The 27500-nt window shown below is 46.6% G+C and overlaps 1 protein-coding gene across 1 annotated transcript in view; it reads right to left on the reverse strand.

Moving 5' to 3' along the window:
• Positions 1-27500, reverse strand: part of plxna4 (plexin A4) — a 260400-nt gene that overhangs the window by 61774 nt on the left and 171126 nt on the right. Inside the window, 4 exon segments of the mRNA XM_048268791.1 lie at positions 8227-8341; positions 8512-8611; positions 12015-12168; positions 16987-17110. Of these exon segments, the coding sequence (XP_048124748.1) occupies positions 8227-8341; positions 8512-8611; positions 12015-12168; positions 16987-17110 (493 nt within the window).

Genomic DNA, 27500 nt, shown 5'->3' on the forward strand with positions numbered 1-27500 from the left:
ACATACTTCTTCCTCCTTTTTCAGTGGATAATTATTTAAAATGATTCTTTTGTCCTGTATTTAAAACTTTTTAGGGAAGAACAATGTTTGGGGTCTTTTGTTGTGACAAGACAAATAACCTTGTTTCTCACTGTAACTGTACCTATTCATATACAGTACATCTAGCATTTAAATTCACACAAACCAATCTGCTGTTTCCCAGCAGAGAATACACTGGCTGAGTCATCACGCCACCTGGCCATAGCTTTTGAGTTTATGTTCATTGGATCTGAATTCCCTTGGGCATGGTATAGAGCGTGCCATATGGTGCACTGGTTTGAAAGTATTTATATGACAGTTATGCAGGCCTTAGTCATCCATTTGAGCGCTGGCTTGTTATTCTGGCTTCAATCTGCTTAAATGTTAACAACCGAAAAACACATATGTCTTGGATAAACATGTAAACACATTCATACCTTTCTACTAAATGGTTCCTGGAGAAACCACACACCTTTAACGCACCTGTTCAGTTAGTGTACATCATCAGTATCTAGCCTTCTGTCAAATGACATTCTCATACATGAGTGTGGCATAATTCAATACCCAATTATACTTGTGTTTCAGAAAGCAACATCTTAGATTCCATAGGCATAGTCATCTTAAATATATGTTTTTTAGCAAAATGCACTAAAGTATATAGGCATCAAGTCTCTAGTCTTCCGTGAACTTGAGTTTCTCATTCGGGAAAAGCGAAGAATCACTCTCCCAACGCTGTTCTCCTCCACTGAGCTCCTGGCCCTGATAAGGTCCGCAGAGGGAGCTCTGATAAGCCCGCCACCTCCTCCGCCACCCCAGCGACCCCATTCCTCAAGGCAGGGGCCCGAGACGGCAAACTCCCCTCCTCCCCCAGCAGTGACGGAGGTCACGATGCGATAACGCGCACTTGAAGTTCATTAGTCCATCTGCACGCCACTGCTACGGAACGACTTGACTTGACTTGACTGACTGACTACTTTGCATATGAAAAAAAAGCGATTTATGACACCATTAACCAAAAAAAAAAAAAAACAGAAAACGAAGTCATTGTAGATAATTGCCAGGGCCGTCCACGGGAGGGACAAAAGTGAAAGGGCTGTTATTCTGTAGAGGAGACGAAGAGAGGGTTGGTAGGTGGTGGGGGTCAGAGCGGACATAGGTGGCGGACAGGGCACACCCTGGGTGGTCTCATGTCCCACTGAGCAGGTTTTTGAATGGTCGGGGCTTTTGGGAATGTGAGGCGATGCAGCCGAATGCTAGCAGAGTGACGCTATGCTGTGAGAACTAGGTACGGTGATAAAATACACAGGCTTAGAGGACAGTGAAGATGCAATGTATTTCTTGTGAGACACATTGAAATGCTGCAACTGACAGCAGACAATATTTGAAGGGCTGAAAGTGGTTCCTTTGGAGAAAAACACACACTCACACACATTTTTACGTACATACACACCCGCAGAATAACCGCTGTCGTTGTCGGTGCGACCTGAAGTGATAAACAGCGCTAGTCACACCGCACACAGAATCACTCTCATCATCTTTCATTTTGACAAGAACAGGGCGAATGCGGAGAACTTTGAATTTCAGATTTCACTCGCAGCAGCAGTCTGCACCCCCCCCCCCAACACACACACACACACACACCTCCACCCCATTTCAATCATTTCTCACATAGATTTCTCCTTGCAATGGCTCCTCCATAATTCACACACTCACTGCATACGCATGCACACTCAAAAACCAAGGCAGACACATAGTACACACAAACAAACATACACCAAATAAACACACACACACACAAATTCCAGAAAGCGTGGTTAAGCCAACCACCTTCCAGGTCCTCAATGCTATTCTTAATATTAATTCCTATGTTTGTCATACATTTGAGAATACCTTTGATTTCTCTTGTGTATATCTATTACAGATGTGTGTTAGATATACAACCTCTCTATGGTCTGTGTCTCACCAGCCCCAGTCTTTGTGTATTTGTGTAGCATTTTTATGGTGATCTTTATTTTCGACAAGCTAGCGTTTACCATTTCATCACCTTCACAGTCCTGGATGGTGCTTTCGTGTGTATAGATCTTGCATCAGGATGTGACCTTTGTACAGCTGTAGTAAGCCAGTCCGCCCATAGACTATACAGTATGTGCATTGATATGAGTGTTTCAAACTATTGGCTTTCATAGTAGCACTCAATTGTTACTGTCTATCGCTGAATGATTTAGAAATATACATGTATTCATATACAAATTTGAAGAATTGAATTCAAGAATTGAATTCTGTCCAACTGATTGAGGCTATAGCCTAGATGTCAGCAAATTGAGCTGAATAGGATCCATCTTCAGAGACAATTTCAGAGAAGTAACCTGAAGGTGTATTATTTGTGTCTCAAAATGGAGGGAAAAGGATTTCTGTTAGAGAGAAGAAGCTGAATTGTTTGAGCATCAACTTGAGGTGAGAGCCCTATGTGTGTCTATGGAGAATAATATTATATATTATTATTGCCTAATGCTTAAGTGATATTTAACTTTCTTTTAATAAACAAAAAAACAATAACATTCATGCCATATGTGTTTATTATGCTTATACAATATCTATTTCTTAAAAAGTGATTTAGAGATCTGTTGCCACTTCATTTGTCAAAGTGGCAGCAGGATGAGTCACAATGAAATCTGGCCTTCAGGATGCCAAAGGCCAATTGTATCCGCATCCTGGCCCTGCTGAGAGCCAGGTTAAGCCCACTCAGCAGCCCTGGCTCAGGATCAGGATAGAGAGTCCGTGTGGGTACACATGTCATCTGTCCCCAAGGAGGTACCATTCAAACTGTCCTGCAATTGCACATAGAAATATAATATCATACTTACAGTGGGGAAAACAAGGTTTCAGTCGCTAAAATATTTTCATGATGTGATTATCTTACCCAAACTTAAGATTTGATGTATCCTAGCCACCTGAATAGACCCTGGCCATTTAGCCTCCCTCCACAATGCTAATAATTTTTTGATGCATCACATCATCAACTAACCAAGAAAAGATCATATTAATTTTACTCAATACTCAATATGGAGGAAAAAGGGAGATAAATGGCAATATATTACCTGCACATTAATGTTGTGGAAAGCTTTCCTGTTTAGGCTATTTGTGCTTTTAACATTGGCACTAATGAGGACATGTATCCCATTAAGTGCAGATGATTATGTTTGGAAACCCTGAATTATAAATTGATGGTCTATTCATTGACTGGTCACACAACACCATTTATTGTAGAAATTTGTAAGTATGTAAGGCCTAAATTCAACTTCGCTAACCGTAACAGGATTTGTGTTCTGGAAAACACAGTCAGACGGCAAAAAAAGTAAGCCAACAACTGCTTTCGTGCAAAGCACACCTTGGACAGCTTGGGATTAAGTTCTCTGAACACAAACTATACAATTAAAAACTAAGCTACCTGAGTTAACATACCCAGGTGAATTACGAAACCCGCTTCCTGGAATCCCCGTCTACGTAGTTAAGTCATCGAAAAAGGCATTGTTGTCAGCACAACAGGCATCCTCGCCTGAGGAATAACCCCCCTAGTGGATCTCCAGAGGGCCCAGCTCCGCCTTAACCCTTTCCCCTCTCTTCCCTCTCTCTCCTCCTCTTCCCCCCCCCTCCCATCCCTCTCTTTTATCCGCCGTAAATCCCGTCTGGAAGGAAAACACTAACAGCTCTATGACAGGGCCATGAGCGGCTCAAGGTGTTTCTGAGGCCAAGGCTCATCTCTTATGCAGGTGGGGGGAGCTGGGGGTCTCGTGTATGTATCCTCTACTGGATCTCTGCGCCAGATTTATGCTCCAGTTACACTGATGTAATGTGTACGCGTTTATTGCCCCCCCAAGAGTGAAAAGCGAATAACGAGGAAGTAACTCCCCCTCCCCCACCCCACATCCAGCCATTACATCCCTCATAGCACTCCATCCGCTACAGTAGCATCTTTCAGCATACACCACCCACACCACCCCTACCCCAGTTATTGTGGCTCCCTCGGATTTACTCCCCCCCCCTCTCTGATGGACACAGACGGCCGCGATGGCAGCTTTATGTGGAGAGTGATTGACTCCCGGCATAACAACAGAATAATTGAAGGCTGGAAGGCTCTAATATGGAGTCTTCAGAGACAGTGTTCTGCTAGAGCTGTTTTGTCAGTCCAGGTTATTAAGTCTTTACAGCCAGGAATGGAGAGAGTGTGAGAGACAGGGGGAGGAGGAGGAGGAGAGACACAAGAGGTAGGAAGTAGAGGGGGAGTAAAAAGTGGATGAGAGAGAAAAAAAACAATAAATGGAAAATGGATTGAACAATAACAAAGGTGGAGGAGGGAGGCGATGAAGGAGGGAGGGAAGGAGGGAGGGGATGAAAAAATGGACTGAAAGAAAACAAGAATAAAGAGAAGGGCGTATGAGAGAATTCCATTCTCTTCTTGTTAGAGAAAATAACAGGAGGAACTAATACATCACTCTCCCATTCATAGCTAAATAAAAATGAGTGACGACTGCTTACGGACACAGTAAAAACACAAATCTGCTGTCAGACAGTGATTAATTAAACATCACAGAGTCCACCACTGAGAACGGACTTCGATGAGTCATCGGTAAGCAGCGGCGTGAACTCGCCTGAACCCCAGACAGTGTAGCACATCAAAGGCCGTGGCACACGGTGGCACCTACACGTCCAGTCTTCTGTTTCGGTGCTCACCCCGCACCACCCCACACCCCTGAGCTCCCCTGAGCTCCCCTGTCAGACAGGCACAGTCGGTGGAGAAGCGAGGGAAACAAAGAGTGCAATGCGATTGTTTACTGCTCTGCTGAACATGTTGACACCGTGACCGAACACCACCGACGTTTTGAGTCAGAACAGAAGGGGTGGAACAGGAAAACAAACCAGGAGCACACAAAAGCACATGGCAAACAAGACACACCACTGGCGGAATCCCTCACCCCTTTTTCTCCCTCTCTCTCTCCTTCTCTCTCTCTCTCTTTCTCCCTCTCTTTTTCTCCCTCTCTTTTTCTCTCTCTCCCCCTCTCTCTGTCTGGCACTCAAAAAACCCTCAGTTTAGAGGTTTACACAGTCATGATTATCTGTTTGCAGACAATAAAAGGGAAGATGATGATGATGATGATGATGATGATGATGATGATGATGATGGTGATGATGATGGTGATGACAAGTCATTCAGATCTAATAATCACAGATTTGTGCAACTCAACCGCCTTGTCATTATTATCTGAGCGATCCAGCTGAAATGGAGGGAAGGCTAATTAGAATGGAGAAATGAGAGCGACGAAGACAGAGCACCCAGGAGAAAGCGAGAGAGTGAGACTAACACCCTGATGAGAGATGATAATTCAATAGAAACGATGAGGAAAAATACACTTTGTTAGAATTAGACAGAGATAGGGAGGACGATGGAGTGATACAGAGAGAAAGAGAGGAGAGGGAGAGGAGAGAGAGAGAGAGAGAGAGTGGCAGAAAGACCAGAAACGCACAGACCAAGCATAGACCCATAATTAGAGGCGCCTAACATCCGTGTGCGAAGGCGAGGAGAATCTTCTCATTTTCGGCGCGATGGAGATAGAGTGAGTTAGTGGCTCGCAGACCTGGTGGGCGATTATCAGAGGCCTCCCTCCAACCAGGCTCTGTTTCATGTTCCAACCATGTCCCTGGGCAAAGACTCTCCACTCTCTGTCTCTGTCTCTCTCTCTCTCTCTTTTCTGTCGTCTTTCTCACTCTCTTTCATTTATCTTCCCCCTCTGTCTGCCTCTCCTCTCCCCAACCTGCCCTTGAATCGCGTTCCCTCTCATTTCAGCTCAGAGCATTTATTCTGCCCATTTGGAGAGCTCTCAATCAAACAGTCAATTGCCCCTCACTCTCCAGTCCCTGCATTTCTTTCTTTTCTCTTCTTCCTCCATCCCTCCCTCTTTCTCTCTCTTTTTGCACATGATGTTGATGGGCCAACCTGACATATACCTGTCGATGGCTCTTAAAAGGCTGGCATTCAAGTCAGCCAAGCCAGAGCAGCGCTTCATGCTGACTCTGACGCCTGCGGTCAGTCATAAATGAAGGCCTCTGGTCTCTCTAAGTCTCCGGTGAGCTGAGGCAGGACAAGGCATCAGCTCTGGTGAAAGGGAGGCTTGGTCACGCTTGCCCGGTGCCAGGGGTAATCAGAGGAAGATGTGCAGGAGGCCAGAGCCATCTTGGTAACAGGGTCAACGGCGTGGAGCCACGGTCTAGAGCGCTGTAGGGACACGGCTCAGCCTGAGGGGGTCTGATTACACACACCTCTGCCAGGGATTACCGTGAAGGGTAGCGGGAGGAGCAAATAGTACTCATCTGGCAAACAGAGTTTACACCTGCTTCTTCTGATGGTGCAACTTACAATTACTCAATACTATTACTATTGTATGCTAATGTAAATAAATAAACAAATGAATGAATGATAAACACTGTACTATTACTACTATTAGTGTACTATTATTACTACACTATTGATGTAGTTATAATATATATTATATAATAGAGCATTATGCACAATGACATTACTTTATTATGGTGCTAACGCTTACAACAGTGGTTGTAGATAGCTAGAAGAGCATTTCATATCGCACCATTTAATACAGCTCCGAAAAACTGAATTGTTTCTTTCTCAGTTGAGCAACAAAATGGCTGCTTGAGCAGCACTGATTGGGTGATGAAACGGGACGCTTTGTTGTGGAGCATCTGTACTCTCCGGGACTCCATGCTTAATGCAAACGAAGGCTCAGTTAAGAGGGAGGGCTCGTATTTTGAGCATGTGGATTATCCCGGGCCCTACAGTCCCGAATAAAATCCCTTGATTGGAATCAAAAACGGAAATGCGTCTGCAAGTGGGGGTTGCCAGGAAAGGTCATTTCATTTTCTCTGAGCAAAGTTGATTTTTTTTGCTTGCCTCCCTGTCTTGCGAGGATTTTGACGCAGGTAAACATCCCGAATCATTAATTTCCCCGCTGGCAGAACGTGAGGACAGACGTGGACCTCGCGAATCCAGAGGTTAATTAAATCCAAATTAAACTCATTAAACAACCAAGACACCTGCCTTTTAACAAAGCAGTCAAACAAAAACAGGCCAGGATATGTCATTAATGTGCTAATATTCAAGCCAGTCTTTTGTTTGGCTGCTTGTTGGACACACAATAGGAAATCCCATTGATTAACCCCAGTCAATATTGACCACCACGAAGCTATGATAATTGTAAAAGCAAACGTGCATGGCATTAGCTGAGAACTCCCATGGAGATTTATGGCAACGCTAATGGACTCAGAACAAAGGCAGGGGAATGTTTCTGTGCTTATATGTGTGCATATGGGAGATGGGAGAGGGAGGGAGATTGAGGGACAGAAGGTGCCAGCACATGTGTGTGTGTGTGTGTATGTGTGTGTGTGTGTGTGTGTGTGTGTGTGTGTGTGTGTGTGTGTGTGAGAAAGACAGATAGACTACGTGTGTGTGTGTGTATGTGTGTCTTAGTAACATGTGTGTTACTATGTGTGATCTATTATGTGGGTCATGTGTGTTTCTTAGTGATTCTAAATACTAAATGCACACACTGGGCAAACCACTACAAAACTCCAGGAATTCGTCACCCACAATACAGGAGTCGTTGGCTTGGCATCTCTGCAGCTCCGCAGTCAGTCAAAACACCCTCAGTTTCAGTACTGTCTCCTTTGGTAGCGGCACAGTGTGCTTCTCCCCAAGGCAGAAACGGGAATTACAAAAAAAAAAAAAAAAAAACTGATTCCACGCCCAGACATGCAGAGACAGTGGAGCAGCTTCGCTCTGCTTGGTGGGAAGCCCAGGACTCCACGCAGCACCCTTTGATAAATCCGTCGCAAGTCACCCGCCTGCCCGTCGCCCGCACGCCGCGCCAACAGCGCCCATAGATAATTTAGATGGACTAAGTTGCCTCTGGGAAATCGTTCAGGGGAAACGCTCCGCGCCCATTTTCAAAGCGCTCCGCCTGCCAAACGTGTGGCTGGAGGGCATTTGTGAAAGTGAACTCATCAGGGGGAGTCAGAGGCCCGTCGTGTTGCCTTGACCTCATCTGAACCTGGGCGGAACATACTGTATTTTTTTTGCCAGCCAATCAGGACTGCCGATTTCAGGAACGGCAGGTCTGTGATTGGCTGTGCAGCACTCACCTCGGGCTCCTTGACGTGGCCCTCCTGGAAGGAGCAGGTGCGCGGGTCGTGCGTGCAGACGTGCCGGTACTTGCACCAGTGGCACTGGTACGGACTCCCAACACAGGACAGGCACCTGCAAGCAAAGGAGAGAGTGAGGCAAAGACAGAAAGAAAACGAGTGAACGAGTGGTCAAAGCAGAATTGACACATCAACATAGGTCATTTCAATATGGGACACATAAACATTGTCTCTCGAAGCAACAAAGATGGCTGCAAACGGTATATGGTAAAAATGCGGACTCACGACTTGTGGACGCTGCAGTTGTAGAAGACGAAGCTGGTGTTGGCAAAGGCCAAACCTGTCTCCTTTGACTTGAGGTAGAGCTGCACAATTTGATGGTCTCCTAAGCGGGAGAACACACACACACACACACACACACACACACACACACACACACACAAACACACAAACAAGACATGCACAGACACACACACAAAGAGGGAAAAAAAATAAGAAAATGTGAGAGTGGGAAGCTGGCGATTTCACACGTGTCCACTGAGCGCTGCAGCGGGATGTGGTAGCCATGCCAACTGAGCGCCCAGCTTGACTACAAGCTCCTTTATCAGGTGCTGCCAACACTCCACAGCGCGACGCTCTAGGACACGCGCAGTGTGAAACACACAAAGCGCTCGACTCACTTTCCCTTCGCTGCGGCGTAAACGCATCGGGTAAATTACAACCAAGCTTCACACTCAAGTGGCTCAATTACGCAAGTTCAAAGCACGCTCAAGAGGGGAAAGGTCAATGGATTTTTTTCTTTCTGTTCTATCATAACGAATGCTTGGCCCTGTCACCACGGAGACCATAGGTAAGGACATGAGGTGGGGAGGAGGTGGAGTTGGAGGTGATGGTGGTGAAGGTGCTCTTGAAAGAGTTTCTCCCTCCATCCTTGTCTCCCGACGTGTCAAACAATACGGGCTATCTGGATAAATCAGTGTGGATGGAAACATTTCCAGCACGAGGCTTTCAAAGACCCTTTGAAATGGAGAGATAAGAAAAGAGAGAGAGAGAGAACAAGAGAGAGCAAAAGAGAGAGAGAGGGAAAGAGAGAGAGAGATGGGGAGACGCAGGATGAAAAGAGGAACCTGTACAAGTTAATCGAAGCACTGCACAGAGGAGCCATCTTCAATGTCCCTTTGTCTGGGCTAATGAAGGAACTCATGTTTAATTCATCAGGGAGGCTTGGATAACACGCCGCTCAAAAGAAGAGCACACTCCTCTCTCTCCGTCTCTCTCTCTCTCTATCCCCAACTTTCTGCTGTACCTGCTCTCCCTCTCTCCCTCCTTCTCCCTCTCTCAGTCTGTCTCTCTCTCTCCCTCTCTCTCTTTATCACCAAAGGGGGAAACATTCATCAATCATTGTAAAAGGTGGCCTGACAACAAATCTGTCCTAATTAGCGCACCTAAATGCTACCTTGATGTCTGGAGTCTCTGTTTTCTGTCTAGACCCCAAAAGAGGCCAGAAGAACAGGCCGCAGCCTAATGAGACACTCAGGAAGGAGGGATACACACCATCCTCGTGACTATGACAGCTATGAGTGAGACGTGGAGAGAGTGGGATGAGAAAAGGAGAGAGAAAAGAGAGGGAAAGCGAGAGAGAATGAAAGGAACAGGGGGGGGGCTGGCTAGGCTAATAAATGACCTTCCCCATGATGCTTTTGTGTATATGGGGAGACCAAGGCTGGGGGGAGGGTATATCTGCCCCCCCCGACACACACCCCACCTACCGACTCCACGTGAGCTTATATCCACCGCATCAACAGTTTTTTATGACTTTCATATGGGGGAGCTGCAGAACAAATGTCCCAAATACCCCTCTTCACCCTCGGGCTGGCACTCTCCATTAACTTCACATCTGTGTGTGTGTGTTTATCGGTGTGTGTATAAGAATATATCTTCTGTGTGTGCATGTGTGTGTGTGTGTGCATGTGTGTGTGTGTGTGTGTGTGTGTGTGTGTGTGCGTGTGTGTGTGTGTGTGTGTGTGTGTGTGTGTGTGGGAGCGCCTGGCGTCACTGAGCTCTGCTGCTTTAGAGCGCGCGACTGGGCCCTAGCAGGTACTTAAGAGCTGTAATTTCATGGTGTCCTGGCTGCCTCCAGTCCGTCTCCAGCCAGCCTTATTGGTGTTATTATTCACGTGGAGCCTTGCGCAGGCACACAGCTGGGCTCGTGCTCAGGCCGGCCACAGCCAGTCATCTGCTAATTCACATAATGTCCGGTTTTGCACGTTCACTACCAACAAGAGGCCTTGTGGCTTAGGGGAAAAAAAAGGAATTTCAGCCACGGCCAATTTTCTCTCACCTTTTGTTTGTTCCTCAGCACATACAGCCATTGCAGAAGCCCCCTGTGCCGACAATAACCTACATTCACTTAATCTTCACGGTGTTATAAATGAACTGAAACACTGAAACAACTGTTTTGGGTATCAAACGCTGGGAACAAAATGAACGGCTGTCCTTATGCCGCTGTGGGGGAGGAGAGAAGGGGGCGCACTCTGCTCCACGGCGAATATGGGCCCTGCGGCAGGAGGATTGTGGGGCATAAAAGCAGTATTCAGCGGTAATACCCCACCCTCTCACGCGTGCCGTAGCGAGGTGCGTCGGCGTCTTCATTATCTGCGCGCAGAGCAACGTGGCGGCGTTATAAAAAATTACCAGCCTCCAGACAGCGGCCCAGATGTGAGCACTTTTCAATTATGCCGAGGTTAACCAACCACAGCGGAGGAGAGGAGGAGGAGAAAGACGAGGGGGCTGTGAGGAGAGGAGGAGGAGGAGGAGGAGGAGGAGGAGGAGGAGGAGGAGGGAGAGAAAAGAAGAGAGAGAGAGAGAGATGGCAATCGAGAGAATGAGAAGAGGCAGAATAAAGGAGAGAGAGAGGCGCACAGAATACGTAAGCAGCTGAGCTATGAATGGAGAGAGGGAGAGAGTGAGTAAGCAAGAAAATAGAGATGGAAAGAGCCAAGGAGGAGGAGGAGGATGAGGCGGAGGAGAGCAGACATGGATTGCAGAGTGGAGAGTGAAGAATGCTGAGCAAAAGAGGCACTTTTGAGGAAGAGGAGCCTTCTCTCCCCCACCTCCCATCCTCCATCCCTCCTTCACCTCTCTCTCTGTCTCTCTCCTTTCTCTCTCTTTCCCTCTCTCTCTCTCTGACTGGGCCTTATCTTGGGGAGAATGAATGCTGTCAAAAGCGGTTTTCAGGCTCGCCGGCTGCCGCTCGTGGAGAGCACCATCAGCCAGAGGGATTCAATCACTCGTCTCGGCCCCAAATTCCCTCAAATCCCCCCGCCAATGGGCTCTGGGAGAGCAGGACTGGAGAGGCGGCGGCAGGACCTGCCAGTCTACAACCGCACACATCTGAGTGACTGACTGACTGACTCGCTCACTCACTGACTGACTGACTGACTGACTGACGCGCTAGCAGCAAAGGGGCTTTACTAGAACAAACCTGGTGGCTGTCCTCTCCGGTAAAGGTCCTCAAAACAAAATATTGGCTTCAGCTGAGGTAGCGGCATAGGAATGGGGACTTTGACATTCACAGTCTCTCTCTCTCTCTCTCTCTCTCTCTCTCTCTCTCGTGTCTCTGTCACTCTCACTGTCATGGTTTGCATCTCTCTATCTCACGCTCTCTTTCTGATACAAATGCAAACCTCTTATCTTCGAACTCAGAGTCACTGGTACTGTGCTCCAAAACACCAATGCGGTCCAAAGACCTTGAGCGGCGGTGGGTTGAAGGGGCGGGGCTCCGTTACCTTGGTCGATGACGATGCGAGGGACGTCCTTCTCGGTGGGCGAGCTGCAGCGTATGCGGTTGCCCTCCACCAGGCCGTCCATCTCCGCCAGGTCCTCGAAGGTGCAGTTCACCCCAGCAGACAGCTCGGGCACGTTATGGGCCTCCAGGACCAGCTGCAGAGATGAGGGGGGAAAAGACATAGGAGGAGAGGTCAGCAAAGGTCAACATTACCTTTAGTACTGTATGGGAGGCCAAACTCGATAGCGCAGTTGTAACATTGGACAGCGCGCGATGGTCTTAGGTTAGCGCAGCTTGACTCAATAGCGCGATGTGCAACTGAATGGGTGGTGTCTGTGTTGGCCAGGCTTTTGATTTGTTTGTTTGGCTCGCCATACTTTAGAGCAGAGAGAGAACGAGAGAGAGAGAGATGAGTCTTCCTGAAAAGATGAGAAAGGAGGGGGAAAAAGAGTGCTGTGAACGAGGGACAAAAAAACCTCTTTAGGTGTTTGAGGGTCTTCCTGAGGGCCCCTTAATGCAGGGCCCTGGTGCTCTGGTGTCTCGGGCGGCGTAGTGGGCTAATGACCTCTTAGCAAAAATAAGGCCATCTGCAGCCTGACATCAAAGTAACGGAGGAGGTGGCGGAGGTGACAGCCGTGCTGGCGAAACGCGTCCATCAAGGAGCTCCCGCAGCCCCATTACACACAGGCCTCTGACATTAATGCTGCCAAATGGCCGTGTGAATGGCCGTAAAGTGTATGTGTGTGTGTGTGTGTGTGTATTGTATGTGTGTGTGTACTGTATGTGTGTGTGTATGTGTGTGTGTGTGTGCACGCACATATATGTGCATGCGTGCAGTGTGTGTGTGTGTGTGTGTGTGTGTGTGTGTGTGTGTGTGTGTGTGTATGTGTGTGTATGTTTGTGATGTGTGTATGAAGTGTGTGTGTGTTGTCATGTGTGGTGAGGGATGCCTCATGGCTCTCATCTCCTGGACACAGACCAGGCCAGCAAGACCCATGATTCCATTTAATGACCAGCCTCTCTGCAGACTGTAGGTGAAGACGCAGATAGCGGAAGGCAAAGAGAGAGAAAGAAAGAAAGAAAGAAAGGGGGGCATAGTAGCACTAGCAAGAACAAGAATTAGTGATGGAGGGAGAGAGAGAGAGAGAGAGAGAGAAGTTGTGGTTGAAGGTGAAAAAATGCATGAGACTGTTTGTAAGCAGCTTTTCCCGTGTGGAGAAAAAAAAAACCCTCATCCGCGATGAGAAAACAGACTCTCCTTGAGCTCGAAGAACGAGGGAGGGAGAAGAAAGGGACGAAGAAGAGAAACCTGGGGCTAGAGAGAGAGAGAGCGAGAGGATACGTCAGTGTTCATGTGTGAACGAGTGAACGCAGGTGAAGAGGGGTCAAGTCCAAATATACATATTGATGGAATGCAGTGGCCCGGCATTGATTCCGGTGCTGGCTGCATTACATTTGTGATGTGGGCCGAAACATCCAGCACATCACGGCGCGCCACAGAACGGCTGACCTGAGCTGTTTTTATATTGCTGTTTAATGAAAAGGACGAGGCCTCCGCCACAGATACAGCCTTTCCCATTAAAGCCCACGGATGCGCAGGCGACTGCTTGCCTGAGTCTGGGATTTCATTTATTTTTCTTCTCTCTCTCTCTCTCTCTCTCTCTCTCTCTCTCACCTTCCTTTTCTTTTGGAGGAGGAGAGGGGCCACAAGAGGGGAATTTTATTCAATTCCATTTGCATGTGTGCTCCACCAATGCAGGCTTTGTTGTGGTTTGGAGAATCGCCTGCTGCATATGTTGTCCCTGTCAGTCAGTTTTTTTCTTCTGTAGGTTGCCATGGCGAAAAGAGCAGAAAGCAGTGGATCAAAACTGATCAGATGGCCCAGGTTCATCTAAATGTAGATTCATCAACTGCTTCATTATGCCGCAAGGGTTGAATTGGAAACAAAATGAAACACCTCATGTACACACAAAACATATACAAACACACACACACACACACACACACACACACATATACACGCACACACAAAGACACACTTACATCTTGACATCTTTTGCCTCCAGGGACTGATAGCACAAATTCAGACCCTATTGTCCTCCCATCACTACTTGAATAAAAAAGGTTTTCACAAGCAGCAAATGAAATCAATATATATTTAAATGAAAGCCTGACGCGAGATAAACAACTCAGCATTCAGTCGCGACCTCCGTCTGATGTGCTGTTATTTTCTCAGACACACGTGTTTTCAGTTAACTGACAGCGAAAAATGCTCATTTTCATTTATGGATTTTTTTCATCTCTGTTTGCTTTCCAGTAACGACCAACACCAGCGAGCCGTCCACTACACATGCCACTTGACCACGAGTCACTGTGCGCCAAAGCCTGCGCCTGAGACTCAGGGCGGCCTCTCCACACTGACCGGTGAGTGCCAGCCATTGATCGGAGCTGCCGGTAACAGTCTCAGGTTTACAACCCTGGGCACGCTGTGGAGGCGCTGTGGCTTCACTTGTCTGTGCGGAGACTCCAGAGGCTCCATTACTGCTCTCTGTGTATTGATTGAGGGCTCAGCAGTAGGCCTTCTCAAAACAAATAATTATTATTATTATTATTATTATTATTAATGTATTATTAATATTATCGTTATAAATGAAAAAATAATCAGAGCTGATGAAGTGCATGAAAAAAAGATGCCTCTCTTTGTTTTCTTCTCTTATTTTTAAAAAAAAATGAAGCTTCTTGGGTTTGAGAAAATTAAAAATGTTCATTCGAGACTTAGCTTCTGGAGGGAGGCTTTAGGTTTATCTTCTCAAACAAACATTTAATAACAAAAAAGGTTAAGGAGCATGCTGCCTGTCTGCAGATGCTCTGTGATCAATTTGGCAGTGAAATCTGCGGCGCTGCCTTGGGTGTTAGCTGGTCTGTGGGAAAGGTTAAACATGCCCATGAGAAAAATTCATGTTCGTCTTTTAAATCGCAGATCCGAAGAGGTGCTCCAATCCTTCACACAGAAAGCATTAGTATAGTGTGCCAATGAGATTGGTTTAAAATTCACCACGCCGTGTTGGCTACTGGGGGGAGGGACGCACCGATGGTGGTTAATGGAATTCAACAATAAAAGATGAGATCAAACCCTTCCCCCGACACACACACACACACGTGTTCACAGAAACCCAGGCTCGAATCAAACAAGTACACGAGTGAGAGTCAAGAAAGAGACCACTATGAAAAGAACAAAAAACATCAAATAACTCAAATTACTATAAGCACTGTCGAAAAGTAGATCTCAGCACACGCCGACGAAACGTGATTATATTCCTACAACCGTCCTCCCCCCTGCCCGCCCTCCCCATCAAAATGGACTTGTCTGAAGCCTTGTCAGGCCTGGTGAGGTACAGTAATCTGATGGCGAGCGTTAGGGGGAGGCGGCGGATTACACGCGGGATAAGGGGAAGTGGTGCGGCCTGCTTTGATGGGCTTTAGAGCAGCAGGACACTGGAGCAGGGTGGCAGGGTCTACAGGCACACATTAAAAAGAGCAGCAGCAGCAACGACAGCACTGCAGGACTGCAGAGGGCCCGGGCACATCAAGGAGACGGTGAGTGGCAGGGAGGGGCAGGATTAATACAGGCGTGTGGACTAAGCCCATGTCCTCTGTGATTGCCGCTAAAAACACAGCCTCCCTGCGCCCGACTGGCAGGTGCCTTCGGATGCTTTGATGTTAAAGGAACCGTATGTAAGATTGTGGCCAAAACTGGTACTGCAATCAATTTCAAATTACTGTAGAGCGGTGTATCCCCTCCCCCTCCCCCCTGACTGGCAGAGCTGGCAACCCAGATGCCGAAACACTACTGACTTTGTGATTAGTAGATAGGTGGAGGGTGGCACATCAGGCCAAAACACAACATGACAAAATCAACATCAGTTGAGGGCTGCAACTTCACTTTTTAAATGACAATATCCTGGCCGGACTATTGTTGTCAGTGATTTGAAATGAACATGATTTCTTAATGTCTAGTGACATATCAGGGCCATATTATGATTAATTGAAATACATTTCTTACATAAGGTTCCTTTAAGGCTGCCACCATTTGGGTGCCCTGATTTGACCATTCCACGGAGCAGGGAAACAGGCTGCTCAAACGTACTGTCGCACTAACATAACTGAGGGAAGAGTACTGATAGAATCTTCTGGCTCTAAACTAATGTTATTAGTGCATTTGGGAAAAAATGGCCTTGATTGCTCATTTATTTACTTAAGCTGTTGTTTGAAAGGGTAAATAAATTAGATGGCATAAATTAAGTCAGTGCATTTGAACGAGTCTGTGAGTCACAAAAGCTTATATTAGTTCACCGTGCAAACCCCATGACGTAATTCGCCTGAAATCATTCAAGCCATCTTGGATAGATCCATATAGGCCGGAGGCATGTAGGGACCAATGATTGCATTAATGCCCAGAGCAGAGAATGAATGGGCTGTATAACTGCATTAGTAAGACACATTATCAATACCTGTGCCTTTAGGCATGCTTCTCAAAAGCACTTAAGAATCAGGTTTGTTTGTTTCTGCTTTAGAAAGCATGGGAACAAAGGACAGAGCATGTTTACTCTTGACCTGCAATTGAATCTCTGCAGCCACTCTATGGTTTGTCCTCTGCTGAAGTGGTGGAACATTCAAACGTGCTATGAGTCATTTACACTCAGTTTGAAATGAAGCATCTTGTAGTCATGTGACTAAAATGTGTTCACTCAAAGATAGATGAGCCTCTGATCTATATAAGCTTCTGCACTTAACGCTACACATACAATAGAATACTAGCACTGACGAAATGTATGTAAATGCATATGTGTCCATAAAATATGGATAATTGGTTCCTGTATTGTAGCTGACCAGTTTGTACACATTGCAAGTGTGTGTGACCTCTGCCAGTACGAAAACTGTGGCATCTGCTACACAGGCTGAGTGACACTCACCATGACGTTGTACTGGGAGACCGAGATGTTGTTGGGGTGGACACTAAGTCGCACACACTGCTTGATGTCCGAGGCGAAGCGGCGGGGTTCTTCTGAACGCTCGCATTTCTCCTTCCTGGTGCACCTGCACAACAAGAGAGAACATGGAAGATCGTGTTTAGAACCCACACGGCTCGCTTTCCAGCTGAACAGGCTGTCACAATCAAGGGAGAAAAAAATTCAGTAACAAGTCAAATTTCACATAAGGCAGGGCAATTGAATTATACAGCACAATCAATACACATTGGCGATTCAAAGTGCTTTAAACTGAGTAGCTGAATGAAAATAGAAAAAAATAAAAGACATAAAAAAAGGGTACAGTGCAGATGGACGAAACACTACTCTGTAACCTTATCACATTTCTCTGAGCAGCGTTATCCTTTACGCACCCTACGGCCTTTTGACAGCAGTCTTTGGGGGTGCTCGTTCCCCGGGCTGCGTTAAAAAAAAAAACAAAAAAAAAAAACAATGGGTGCACTATTAAAGCAAGAAGCAGAAACTGCTCCTCGGGGACCTGGAACAAGGCTGTTGCTTTGTGCGGAGCTCTTAATGAGGCCCATTCAGCGCACAGCGCCGGCCCAGGTGGGGAAGGCGGCAGAGCCGGGCTTAATCCTGGGCCAGCTGGACTAATCTGTTACATTACACTGCATTATGCGCCTGGTGAGTGGACCTTTCCCAAAACCCCACATCAACCAGGGGAGGCTTTCTTGGCTTAGGTTTCCCCCATGCGCTGTCTCTGATGAGGCTTACTGGAGGCTGCCTTTAATAGACAGTCACATTAAGCAAACAGAATGTTCCTTGATTAACCTTTGGCTGCTGTTAAGGTATATGCACAGAACGTAAACACCAAGCTCTTGTTGAAGCGACTGAATTCAGACGGGAATTTTGGCTGGCGCGGTGAAAAGATTAAGACATGTTGGGGAATATCTCAATCTCCAGACATAACAAAGACATTGTTTTTCTCAAAATATTTTTGCTCAGACCCTCTGAGGTTTTCCCACTACTACTACCTCTGTGACTACTGCACCGGTGCTCTTAGCTTCTCAACAGCCCTTTCTGATTTTTCCCACCGACTTTCCCAAGACAGAAAAGCCCTCAAAGGCCGTGCGGTGGACTTGTGAATCGTAGCAGAACTGCTCTTACTGGATTCTCCATTGTGCTACTGACAGCAATTCCGCCTCATAACTTACTTTCCCCCCACAATCCCACACAAATCCTTATTGGCTCAACCAAACTTCCACAGCAATTAACCACAAATCTACAGAGAGCACAGTCCGTGGAGGGCTGAAGGGAGTTTATAACTGGTGACAGCTGTGACACAGTAATACCAGCGCCAAGCCTTCTCCACCAAAGGGAGGAACAGAGGAAAAAGAGAGAGAAAATGAAAAAGCAAGCAGGAATGAGAGAGAGAGAGAGAGAGAGAGAGAGAGAGAGAGAGGGAGAAAATGAGAGTCTGTGTGTGTGTGTGTATGTGTGTGTCTGTGTGTGTGTGTGTGTGTGTGTGTGTGTGCATTGTGAAGTTAAGCAGCCTAGTGTATAGAACTCTGCCGGCAGAATGGAAGGGGAATAATCTGCCTGTGCATGAAGAAAGGGAACGTGGAGATTGAAGAGGCAACAATCATCCTCTTTCTCTGTGCTCCTCTGCTAAGCAGGTCTAAGAGGGCTTTAATCAGAGCTGCTGCCTTTGTAGCGCCATTCGTCAGTCTGTCTGCATGTTCTCCCACCAATTTAATAAGGGAGGCCTCGCAGAATACCACACACACACACACACACACAAACCATACCTGTGCTTCATGGTTCAATACTTCATACATACATACATTTGTGTGTGTGTGTGTGTGTGTGTGTGTGTGTGTTTGCATGCATGCAACATGGAGAGGAATAATTAGCTATGCATTGGAAAGACCACTGTAGAGAGAGAGAGAGAGAGAGAGAGAGAGATTCTGTGTTTACTATGCAGAACTAAGAGTAGGGAGAGCAGCTCTGTTGTTTACTGTAAAGTGACAGCAGCTTGATAGCATGCTGTTTGCTCACTTGTCAAAAAGCCCTGAAAAAAATATCCCCACTAGTGTCATATCCAGCTACACCCTCCACTTCCCCCATAAATCTCTTTTCAAAGTAAAACCCCACTGATTACAGAGGACTTTTCATACCACCATTTATTCAGTAAACAGCAGAAAACAGCGCCGGTCGTCGGAGCAGCTTGACATACCTGCACACCTCACACGGCATTCCTCCCCTGACTCAGAGTCAATACTTAGCTTAACCATTAGGGGGCATGACCGCTATCGGCAGCTGGAGTCCCACCGTGTTGAAGAGATGGAGGGCATTGATATGATGATAGTGACATGAGGCACTGCGACACTTGTGAGGCGGGCGAGTGCATTTTTATTTAATAGGGGCAATAGGGGCTTTTAGGGGCAATAAACAAGGGCCCATGCAATGCCCTGAGAACACTGTAAAAACCAGTTTATGATGCCATCTAGGAGAGAGGCACCCCTGTAAATTGGGGGATGGAGATAGATAGAAAGGCATATAAAGAGAGGAGGGGGAAGGGAGAAGTGGAAGGAGAGAGCGAGGGATGGAGAGTGGAGGAGAGAAAGAGGGAGAGAGCCCATTCCATCTGTGTGAGGGACATTTGTTGCAGTCAGATACATTTGAAACATTAACTGTATGAACTGTAAATGTGATTTATTTGTTTGTTAAAAAAAAGTAATAAATGTGAGTGCATAAGTATATACATATATAGAGTGTGACTTTCTTTAAGTGTACGCTTGTGTAATGTGCAGCTGTTTGCCAGAATCGGCACCAGTGTGTTTCATGGCTGTGCCTGTTCAGTCCCCTCTTGGTCCTTTGAAACACTCAGTCTCCCCAATATCTGATAAAATGGTAAATATCTCCTTGATAAGTGTTCCTAAGCAAACCTGTCAGGCTCTTTAAAGCACTGTCATTAGCAGAGTAAACCGTTCCATTAGGCGACCGGGGGCCAATTTGTTTCCCTCGTTATGCAAATGTGCCCAGAACATGAAGGAATGTGTTGTTTTGATGAATAATGAACATGCTGAAATCACATCAAAGGGATCAATCAGAGGGGGAGTGGGCAGAGATTGCGCCTCAGACAAGCCCCATGGTGTCTCTCGCACTCGCGCTCTATATTTCTCCCCTCTCTCTCTCTCTCTCCCTCCATTCTTCAGTCTCTCTCTCTCTTTCTCTCTTCTACACTCACAGTGACCCCCCTCTCCGCCGGTTTCTGTCTCTGTGGCATAGTAACCCATATTTTCCGTAGAAACATGGAGACCAATAGCAGAAGGAGGGGGGGAAAAACTAATTTACATTATCAAATGTAAATATTTTGGCCCGTTTCATATTTAGCACACTTTAATTTGAGAATTAAACAGCTACCACCCTGAGAGCTTGTAGTAAACAAATCAAAATCAGCTCCAGTGAATAAAATCACTCAGCATCTAATTAACTACCACAGCATGTCCAAATGTAGCCATTGGCTGAATGCAGATGAAACAAGGCAGAACGTAATCTCCACTAGAGCTGTATCTTCACACATGTTACACTCTCATAACCCAGACACTGAAATGATACTTGCCAAATCCAATCAGCACTAGTTCCTATGCTGCTAAGCTAACATGCTAACTTCCCAAAGCTAACATCAGCGATAGCACTTGACTGACACATTGAGAGCTAATAAGAACAGAATGCTTTGCTCCTGGGCTAATGTGATTGGCCCTGAGGGTGGTCTGTAGCAGTGTTTCGTGGGCCTCTGGTTGTGACAGATCCAGCCTACTCCGAGGGGCTTTCTGGCAGCAATTCAGACAGGGCCATTGACCACGGGAGGCTAACAGAGAGAGCTCTAATAAGAGGTTAGTGGGGGATAACAGAACCAATATGTTTCCTATGATGGATGCAGATTGTGGGACAGAAGGGCTCCAACTCTTTCTCTTTCTCTCTCTCTCTCCTTCCCTCACTCCATTGGCAAATAGTATGTGCTGCTATGAGTTCACTATCTTAAAACTTACTGCAGCCTAGTGCACATGAGTATTTTGAAATAGCAGACAGCTCTTCAATATCATCTCTCTCTCTCTTATTAAGCTTTTGGCAGAGTCTCTGTGGAACAATTTATATCGATAACACAAACAACCGGTGTCAAACGGCATCATCTGTCATCAGCCTTACTTGGAGGGCGATTCATCTTCATTTGAGCCGGAACAGTGACGGAGTAGTGCATCAATGACATTCTAATGGAACATTTGGACATTATCAAATACTAGTCCATAAATATCAATAAGCCAGAGGAGCAGTGAAATGTTTTGGTTCTACTTGGAAAACATCTACTTGGTAAACATGCTTCAGTGACTGACGTGTGCACAAGGTGACCCTGGGGTCATGACCACATCCCTGCCACACAAACAGTGATCACACTCTGGTAATGTTACACTTATGAATGATTAATGCTAGCCCATGGTTAAGAACAGAAATGGTAGATATTTAAAGCACAGGCACTTTAGCAAGCACTGTAATAAATCCTTGATTTGAATGTTCTTTTTTTTCCTCAGATGCAATTATACATCAAACATCTATTTGAACTTACATAAACAGCCAAGAAAAACATTAAGTTACTAAATGGCGTTGACACATTTTTTGAAACCCCCCTGGAAGGAAAAGATTAGCCTTGACTGGGAATAATCTCCACTCTTGTTTCTTGCAGCCCTTTGATTATGGGACACAATTAACTTTGGATTTTAGCCTCGTCTTTTCTCATTTCAAGCAACAGGGGCATTTGGGGGTTCTTCTTCCTCCTCAGTTCGAGACCCAACTATAGCTTTTAGCATTAGCGTGCCGCTCACTGAAATCAAATCACAAGGAAAAAGTCTGAGAAAAAAAAGTCAATAATATGTAAATGGGAAAAAAGTTTGTGTGTGGCAGCGAGATGATCCGGAAGATTCTGGTGTGGGTGTAGCGGCTCACACAGGGACTTGAGGTGTAATGCATATTTAATGCTCACAGGAGGGAAAGGTCAAGCGGGTGGGGGGGGATGAAAGCTATTAACTTCCTCCAGCGGCGAGCAGTGAGACATGCACCATGCCATCAGCAAGACGCAAAGCTACACGGCTCTCTCTCTTTCTCTCTCTCACTGCTTCTTTCTCAGCTGTCATTCCAGCTACACCACAGTGTCTCCATGCGCTTGACCCAAACAAAATAAGAGGTGACAGGCACACAAAATAAACAGCAATGCTCGGGGCAGTCACGTACATAATAAACAGACCAACAGCTGTGCAAACAGATCCACCTGTGAACCTGTTAGTCTCAACCTGAAACAAAAGGCTCAGTTCTGGTAAGCGCTCCGATTTTCCAACACTGTAAGCTCCTCTGAGGCAATAACTTCCGTCATTCTCAAGTGTGCAGTGTGTGTGCTGAGATAAGAGCAGAGAGCCTAATTGGACGAAAATAATCTAAACATCCTTTATTCCTGCCTTTTGCTCATAGACATGCCTACATTTAGCACTCAATCCATAATAACGCATTAACATCTAATTGTGTTTAGTTGAAATACGCTGAATCACTGGAAAATAGAACAAAAAGAGGTTGTACAGGTCAAACACAAGCTAGAGGAGGAGGATCTTGATTTGGCCATTCTAAAAGAGTGTCAGAGTACCACTGATGGTGAGGTGAGTAGTCAACCGCCATGATGACGACTGGACCACAGAAGCACCACGGCCCCAGCTGAGTGATCACTTCAGACTAGGACCCAAAGTGGCCAGCGAGGTTTTCCAGCCGTCCGATGTGCCCCAACCCCATCCCACCACCCACACGCTCCCCTCCCCTCTCCTCGTGCTTACGGAGGCATGGCGGCTGGTGTCATTAAGGCTGGGGTAGGAGCAGGAGACTGGGATGGAGTTATTACCCAGCCCAGTGACCCTGGTCCCATTATCCCCACGGGAGCAGAAGCGTATCGGGTCTGCCTTTAGGGCCAGCAGCCCCTCTGCCCATCCAAAACTGACCCCCATCCTCCACTGCTACCAACACCCTGCAGCTTGTGGACCCCAGCTGAGCGGAAAATTAGTGGGGAGCGTTGAGAGCGGGCCCCCCTGAACCCACCCACCTTGTCCACCTTATCGTATGGAGCAATTGGAGGTTGGTGGACAAGCAAAGTTAAGGTTCTTTTAGGGGTGGGGGGTTGGAGAAGGTTATTAATGCCGACTGACCTTAGTTATAGCTCAGAGGTTAAATCTATTAGTTGTGCTTTAGTGAAGCAAGGTTAAAAAGGGGAGTCAGTACCAAGCTTGGGACAGATTTTTTTTTTCTTCTGTGAACTTGGGAAGTCCCCAGCCACTCAATTTCACAGCCCCCTGCAACTGCTGACTGGCTGGCTGGGGTGGCAGCATGACTGCAGTCAACTCACAGTCCCAGCCCTCCGCAGTCCCCATGTCAAACGGAAGGACAGTCTAAAAAAAGTCATCATTGAAGCCACCAATCACATCGAAGTGCCATATCATGAGCAAGTCGCATGACAGGGGACAGTGCCAATACCCGAGACCTTGCAGTCCCCACCTCAATTCAGCAAAATTCATTTCCGGCCTCAGATAGAGATATTGTACCGTGGGTGCAGTCCCCATAGGCAACCGTCCCCAGTGATGCTTCCATTCTGACACTATGAAAAAAAGTCTGACATCGCCTCAACACTCGTATGCAATTTCGCAAAGTGTCAAAAAGAGAACTTTCATCTCATACTACCCCTACCCCCCCCCCACCTCATGCCTTCCGATTCTTCAACCTCAACCGCAATACCTCGCCATCCCCACCAGCACCATTGAGCCCAAATCACCCCAGGACCCATTTAACAGGAGCGTATATTAAACAGTTTATCTCCTTTTCCCCTCCTGAACACCGAGTCCCCCAAACAGATCTCATCAAACACTGCCTATAATTTTATCTGCTGTCTGCTCGGCTGAGATGGCTGAGGATGCTATCCTGGCACTGCATATATTACACCTCTGGTTATCTGAGCACGCTGCCAGTCCGCACGCACAGCGAAGATGTGCAGGGGAGATACCAGGGGCCCAGCGCTCGAGGTATGCGGGGGGCTAATCGAGTTCCCTAGGAGAGGCCACTGAACCCCTGCGGACACGAGAGACTGGAAGACGTCAGAGCTGTCAGGGGCGTTGAGGATTTACTCAGCTCTGACATATCAATTGGAGCCTCGCCGACACTGACGCTGACGCTGGGCGGTGGTAAGGTGTCTGTCTGGACCGGGATGAGAGCCGCGGGGAAGCGTTTTCTGCTCATAGGGGAGAACTCAAGGTTGCTTGGAGAAGGCTGCTGACCTTGCGAGTTTTGCTTTGTTTTGTTTGTTTGCTTCCTCTTTGGGTCCCAGCTGACCACAGGTATGGCTAAGGTCACCACCTCAGATTTTAATGAGGAGCGAGAAGCCAAGACAACAGAGGGGAAAAGGCTAGATAAGCAGTGGGGGGAAAAATCAATGGCTGTGTTTAAAATTAGACATCACAACACAAACATCAGCGCTATCGAGTTACCAGAGCAATTTTCGTAACAACAACAACCAGTAAGCTGATCCAAAACTGGGTGAAAACATATCAAAAACTTTCCACATCAAAGTGCTCTTTGTTTGAAGGCGTGGCTCACTTTTCAAAACGGCACTACCATGTGTGTGCCCAAGCAGTTTCTTCACAGGTCAAGCAGAAGTCAGACAAGCCATTTTAAATTGAGCATCCATGAAGATGAACACGCTTTGATTCCTCCCAGAGCAGCATTCGGCAATTGTATACCACGGCTGGCGTAAATGTGCGGTCCACTCCGTAATTCATGCTGCTATTGATTCGGCCAGTTCAATATCAACATCCGTGGAGATATATCTGTGGCTTCTCATGGCCGTGGGTGGCACAACTGACCTCCAATCTTCCAGGACAACACTGGACAAACACTCGCTGAATGAAAACGCAGGGAGGTTTCTTACACACATGGGGAAAAGCTTTGCACACACAAACAGTCACTGCTGGTAGAAGAATTTGTCCTGCTCAGAGAAGTTAAAACTGACCAATGTGAAGAAAAAAACAAACTGATGTTTGTGGTTGGTTGCCTGATTTTATCTAAATTATTTTATTTTTGAGAAATGAGAGACTTTTATGCCTTTCCTACCATTCAGAAACACAAAATGTCAAAAAACAAAAGCAAAATCATTTACCTATAACCTATTTTGGGTAACTCTGAAAAGGAAACAAATAAATATGATGTTTAATAAAGTTGCGCTTGAGATATAAAATTCTGCTTACTTGATGTCTGGCTGCAAAATACCTTCCAGGGGATTACATTGCTAAACAACAGGCACAATATTATAGAGACAAGCGCATTACAGTGCTTTACAAATCTAAATGAGAGACGCTTTACAAATCTAAATGAGAGAACAAGATTAATGGCCAACTGTCAAATAGCATTACATGCTTATTACATGACATAGCATTACATGCGCCTTACATAATTCTACATGTAGTCTTCCGATGTTGCGCAGAGACCCTCTTCATATGATGAAGCAGCTTTTTCTATTTTCTTAAACTCACAGGTTGGTCTCTTTTCTGAAGAACACACTACAAAGCCTGCCAGCATCGCACAACTAATCCTCCCTCCCACCTCTATACCTCCTCTGTTTGAAAAAAGCACAATTTTGATGCCTTTTTTGCATTTCTCTCACACTCCACTGCTTTCATTTTTTCTTCTCCCACTCACTCTTTGGTTCTCTCTCTCTCTCTCTCTCTCTCTCTCTCTCTCTCTCTGTCTCTCCCTCTCTGTTTGTCTCCCTCTCTCCCTCTCTCTCTCTCTCTCTCTCTCTTTCTTTCCCTCTCTGGTTCACACCTTATTCTTTGTGTCACTCTATTTGATTGCTCCTTTTGCTGTCACCATTACCTATGCATTTCTCTTACCCCTTTTATTTTGAACGCTCTCTCTCTCTCTCTCTCTCTCTCTCTCTCTCTCTCTCTCTCTCTCTCTCTCTCTCTCTCCCTCTGCAATGTCAGTCCCTGTGTCTGGTTCACGCTCCATCAGGTTGCGACAGGCCACCCTCTCCCTCTCTCCCTCTCTCTCTCCCTCTCTCCCTCTCTCTCTCCCTCTGTGGTATGGAGGTAGATGTGGAGTGCTGACAGACGGCTGTGACAGTGAGGGATAGCCGGAGCGGTGGAGCCGCTGCCGTGCTCGCGGGGTTCGGGGCTGACAGTTGTGAGAGCCTTCTGGCAGCCTGGCGCACCGAGCGCCACGTTCCATCCTGACGCCCCCGTCACTTCAGGAGCTTGTTCCTTTCCCTCAGATGCCTACCTGCAGCAGCCACCAGGAGCCCCACGTCTGTGTGTGTGTGTGTGTGTGTGTGTGTGTGTGTGTGCGCGTCTGTTTATGTGTGTGTGTGTGTGTGTGTGTGTGTGTGATCTGTTTATGTGTGTGTGTGTGTGTGTGTGTGTGTGTGTGTGTGTGTGTGTGTGTGCGTCTGTTTATGTGTGCGTCTGTTTATGTGTGTGTGTGTGTGTGTGTGTGTTTTTTTGTGTGTGTGTGTGTGTGCGTGCGTGCGTGCGTGCGTTTGTGTATGCGTGTGCGTGTGTGTGTGTGTATGTGTTTGAGGGAGGTGAGGTGGTTGTGACAGAACCAGAGTCGCTACCCAGGGGAGTGCTGCCTGGTGTCGGGTGCAGATGCTGCCATACATGCCTTGGGCTCCAAAGCAGCCTCACAGGTCTAATACTCTCCCCACACTTAAAGAAATAACATTTCCCTTTCCACTGGGGTGCTGCTATGTTTTTATGTTTTAATGGCCGTGTCGTAACATTTTCACAAAAACATTTTCCAAAATATTGCGACATTTGTTTCAATCTCGTGTCACATATCAGTGACCTCCTATGCGGCCTTTATATTATTAGCCTGCAATGCATGCTGGGAAACACAGGCTGCTCAACAGCAGCGGGCGTGGACGTGGGTGGCAGCGGTGATGGGGATAATGATGCATGGGAGAGACGAGCTAAAGGGCCATGATAACCTACTCGTCCCTGGCAGCCGAACAGAGAGCTCGCTACATCGCACTCCACAGGGGGACTGAGCTCTGACAGAGTAAACAATGCCTTTCCAGCCGACAATACGCAACCACACATCAAATCAGCCGCAGTGAAAGCCGTCTCTCTCTCTCTCTCTCTCTCTCTCTCTTTTTTTTTTTTTTTTTTTTCTCTTTCTTTCTCGCTGTATGCACATAATAGTGTTGGTCAGAAATGCTAATCTGAAGGGCAGTATTAGTGCACTGACGCTGTGACCATGGGATTCGAGAGCGAAGTGGGGATGGACCATAGAGATGCAGAATGAGCACAAATGGACTGGTCCCTACTCACACACCAGCAAACGCTTTTTGTTCAATTTAATTTGCCACTTTCTGTCTGTTTATTGCAGCTTTTCATTTGATTTATTTTCATTTCATTTCT

Source organism: Alosa alosa, chromosome 17 (assembly GCF_017589495.1).
Source record: "Alosa alosa isolate M-15738 ecotype Scorff River chromosome 17, AALO_Geno_1.1, whole genome shotgun sequence".
Lineage (NCBI taxonomy): Eukaryota > Metazoa > Chordata > Actinopteri > Clupeiformes > Clupeidae > Alosa > Alosa alosa.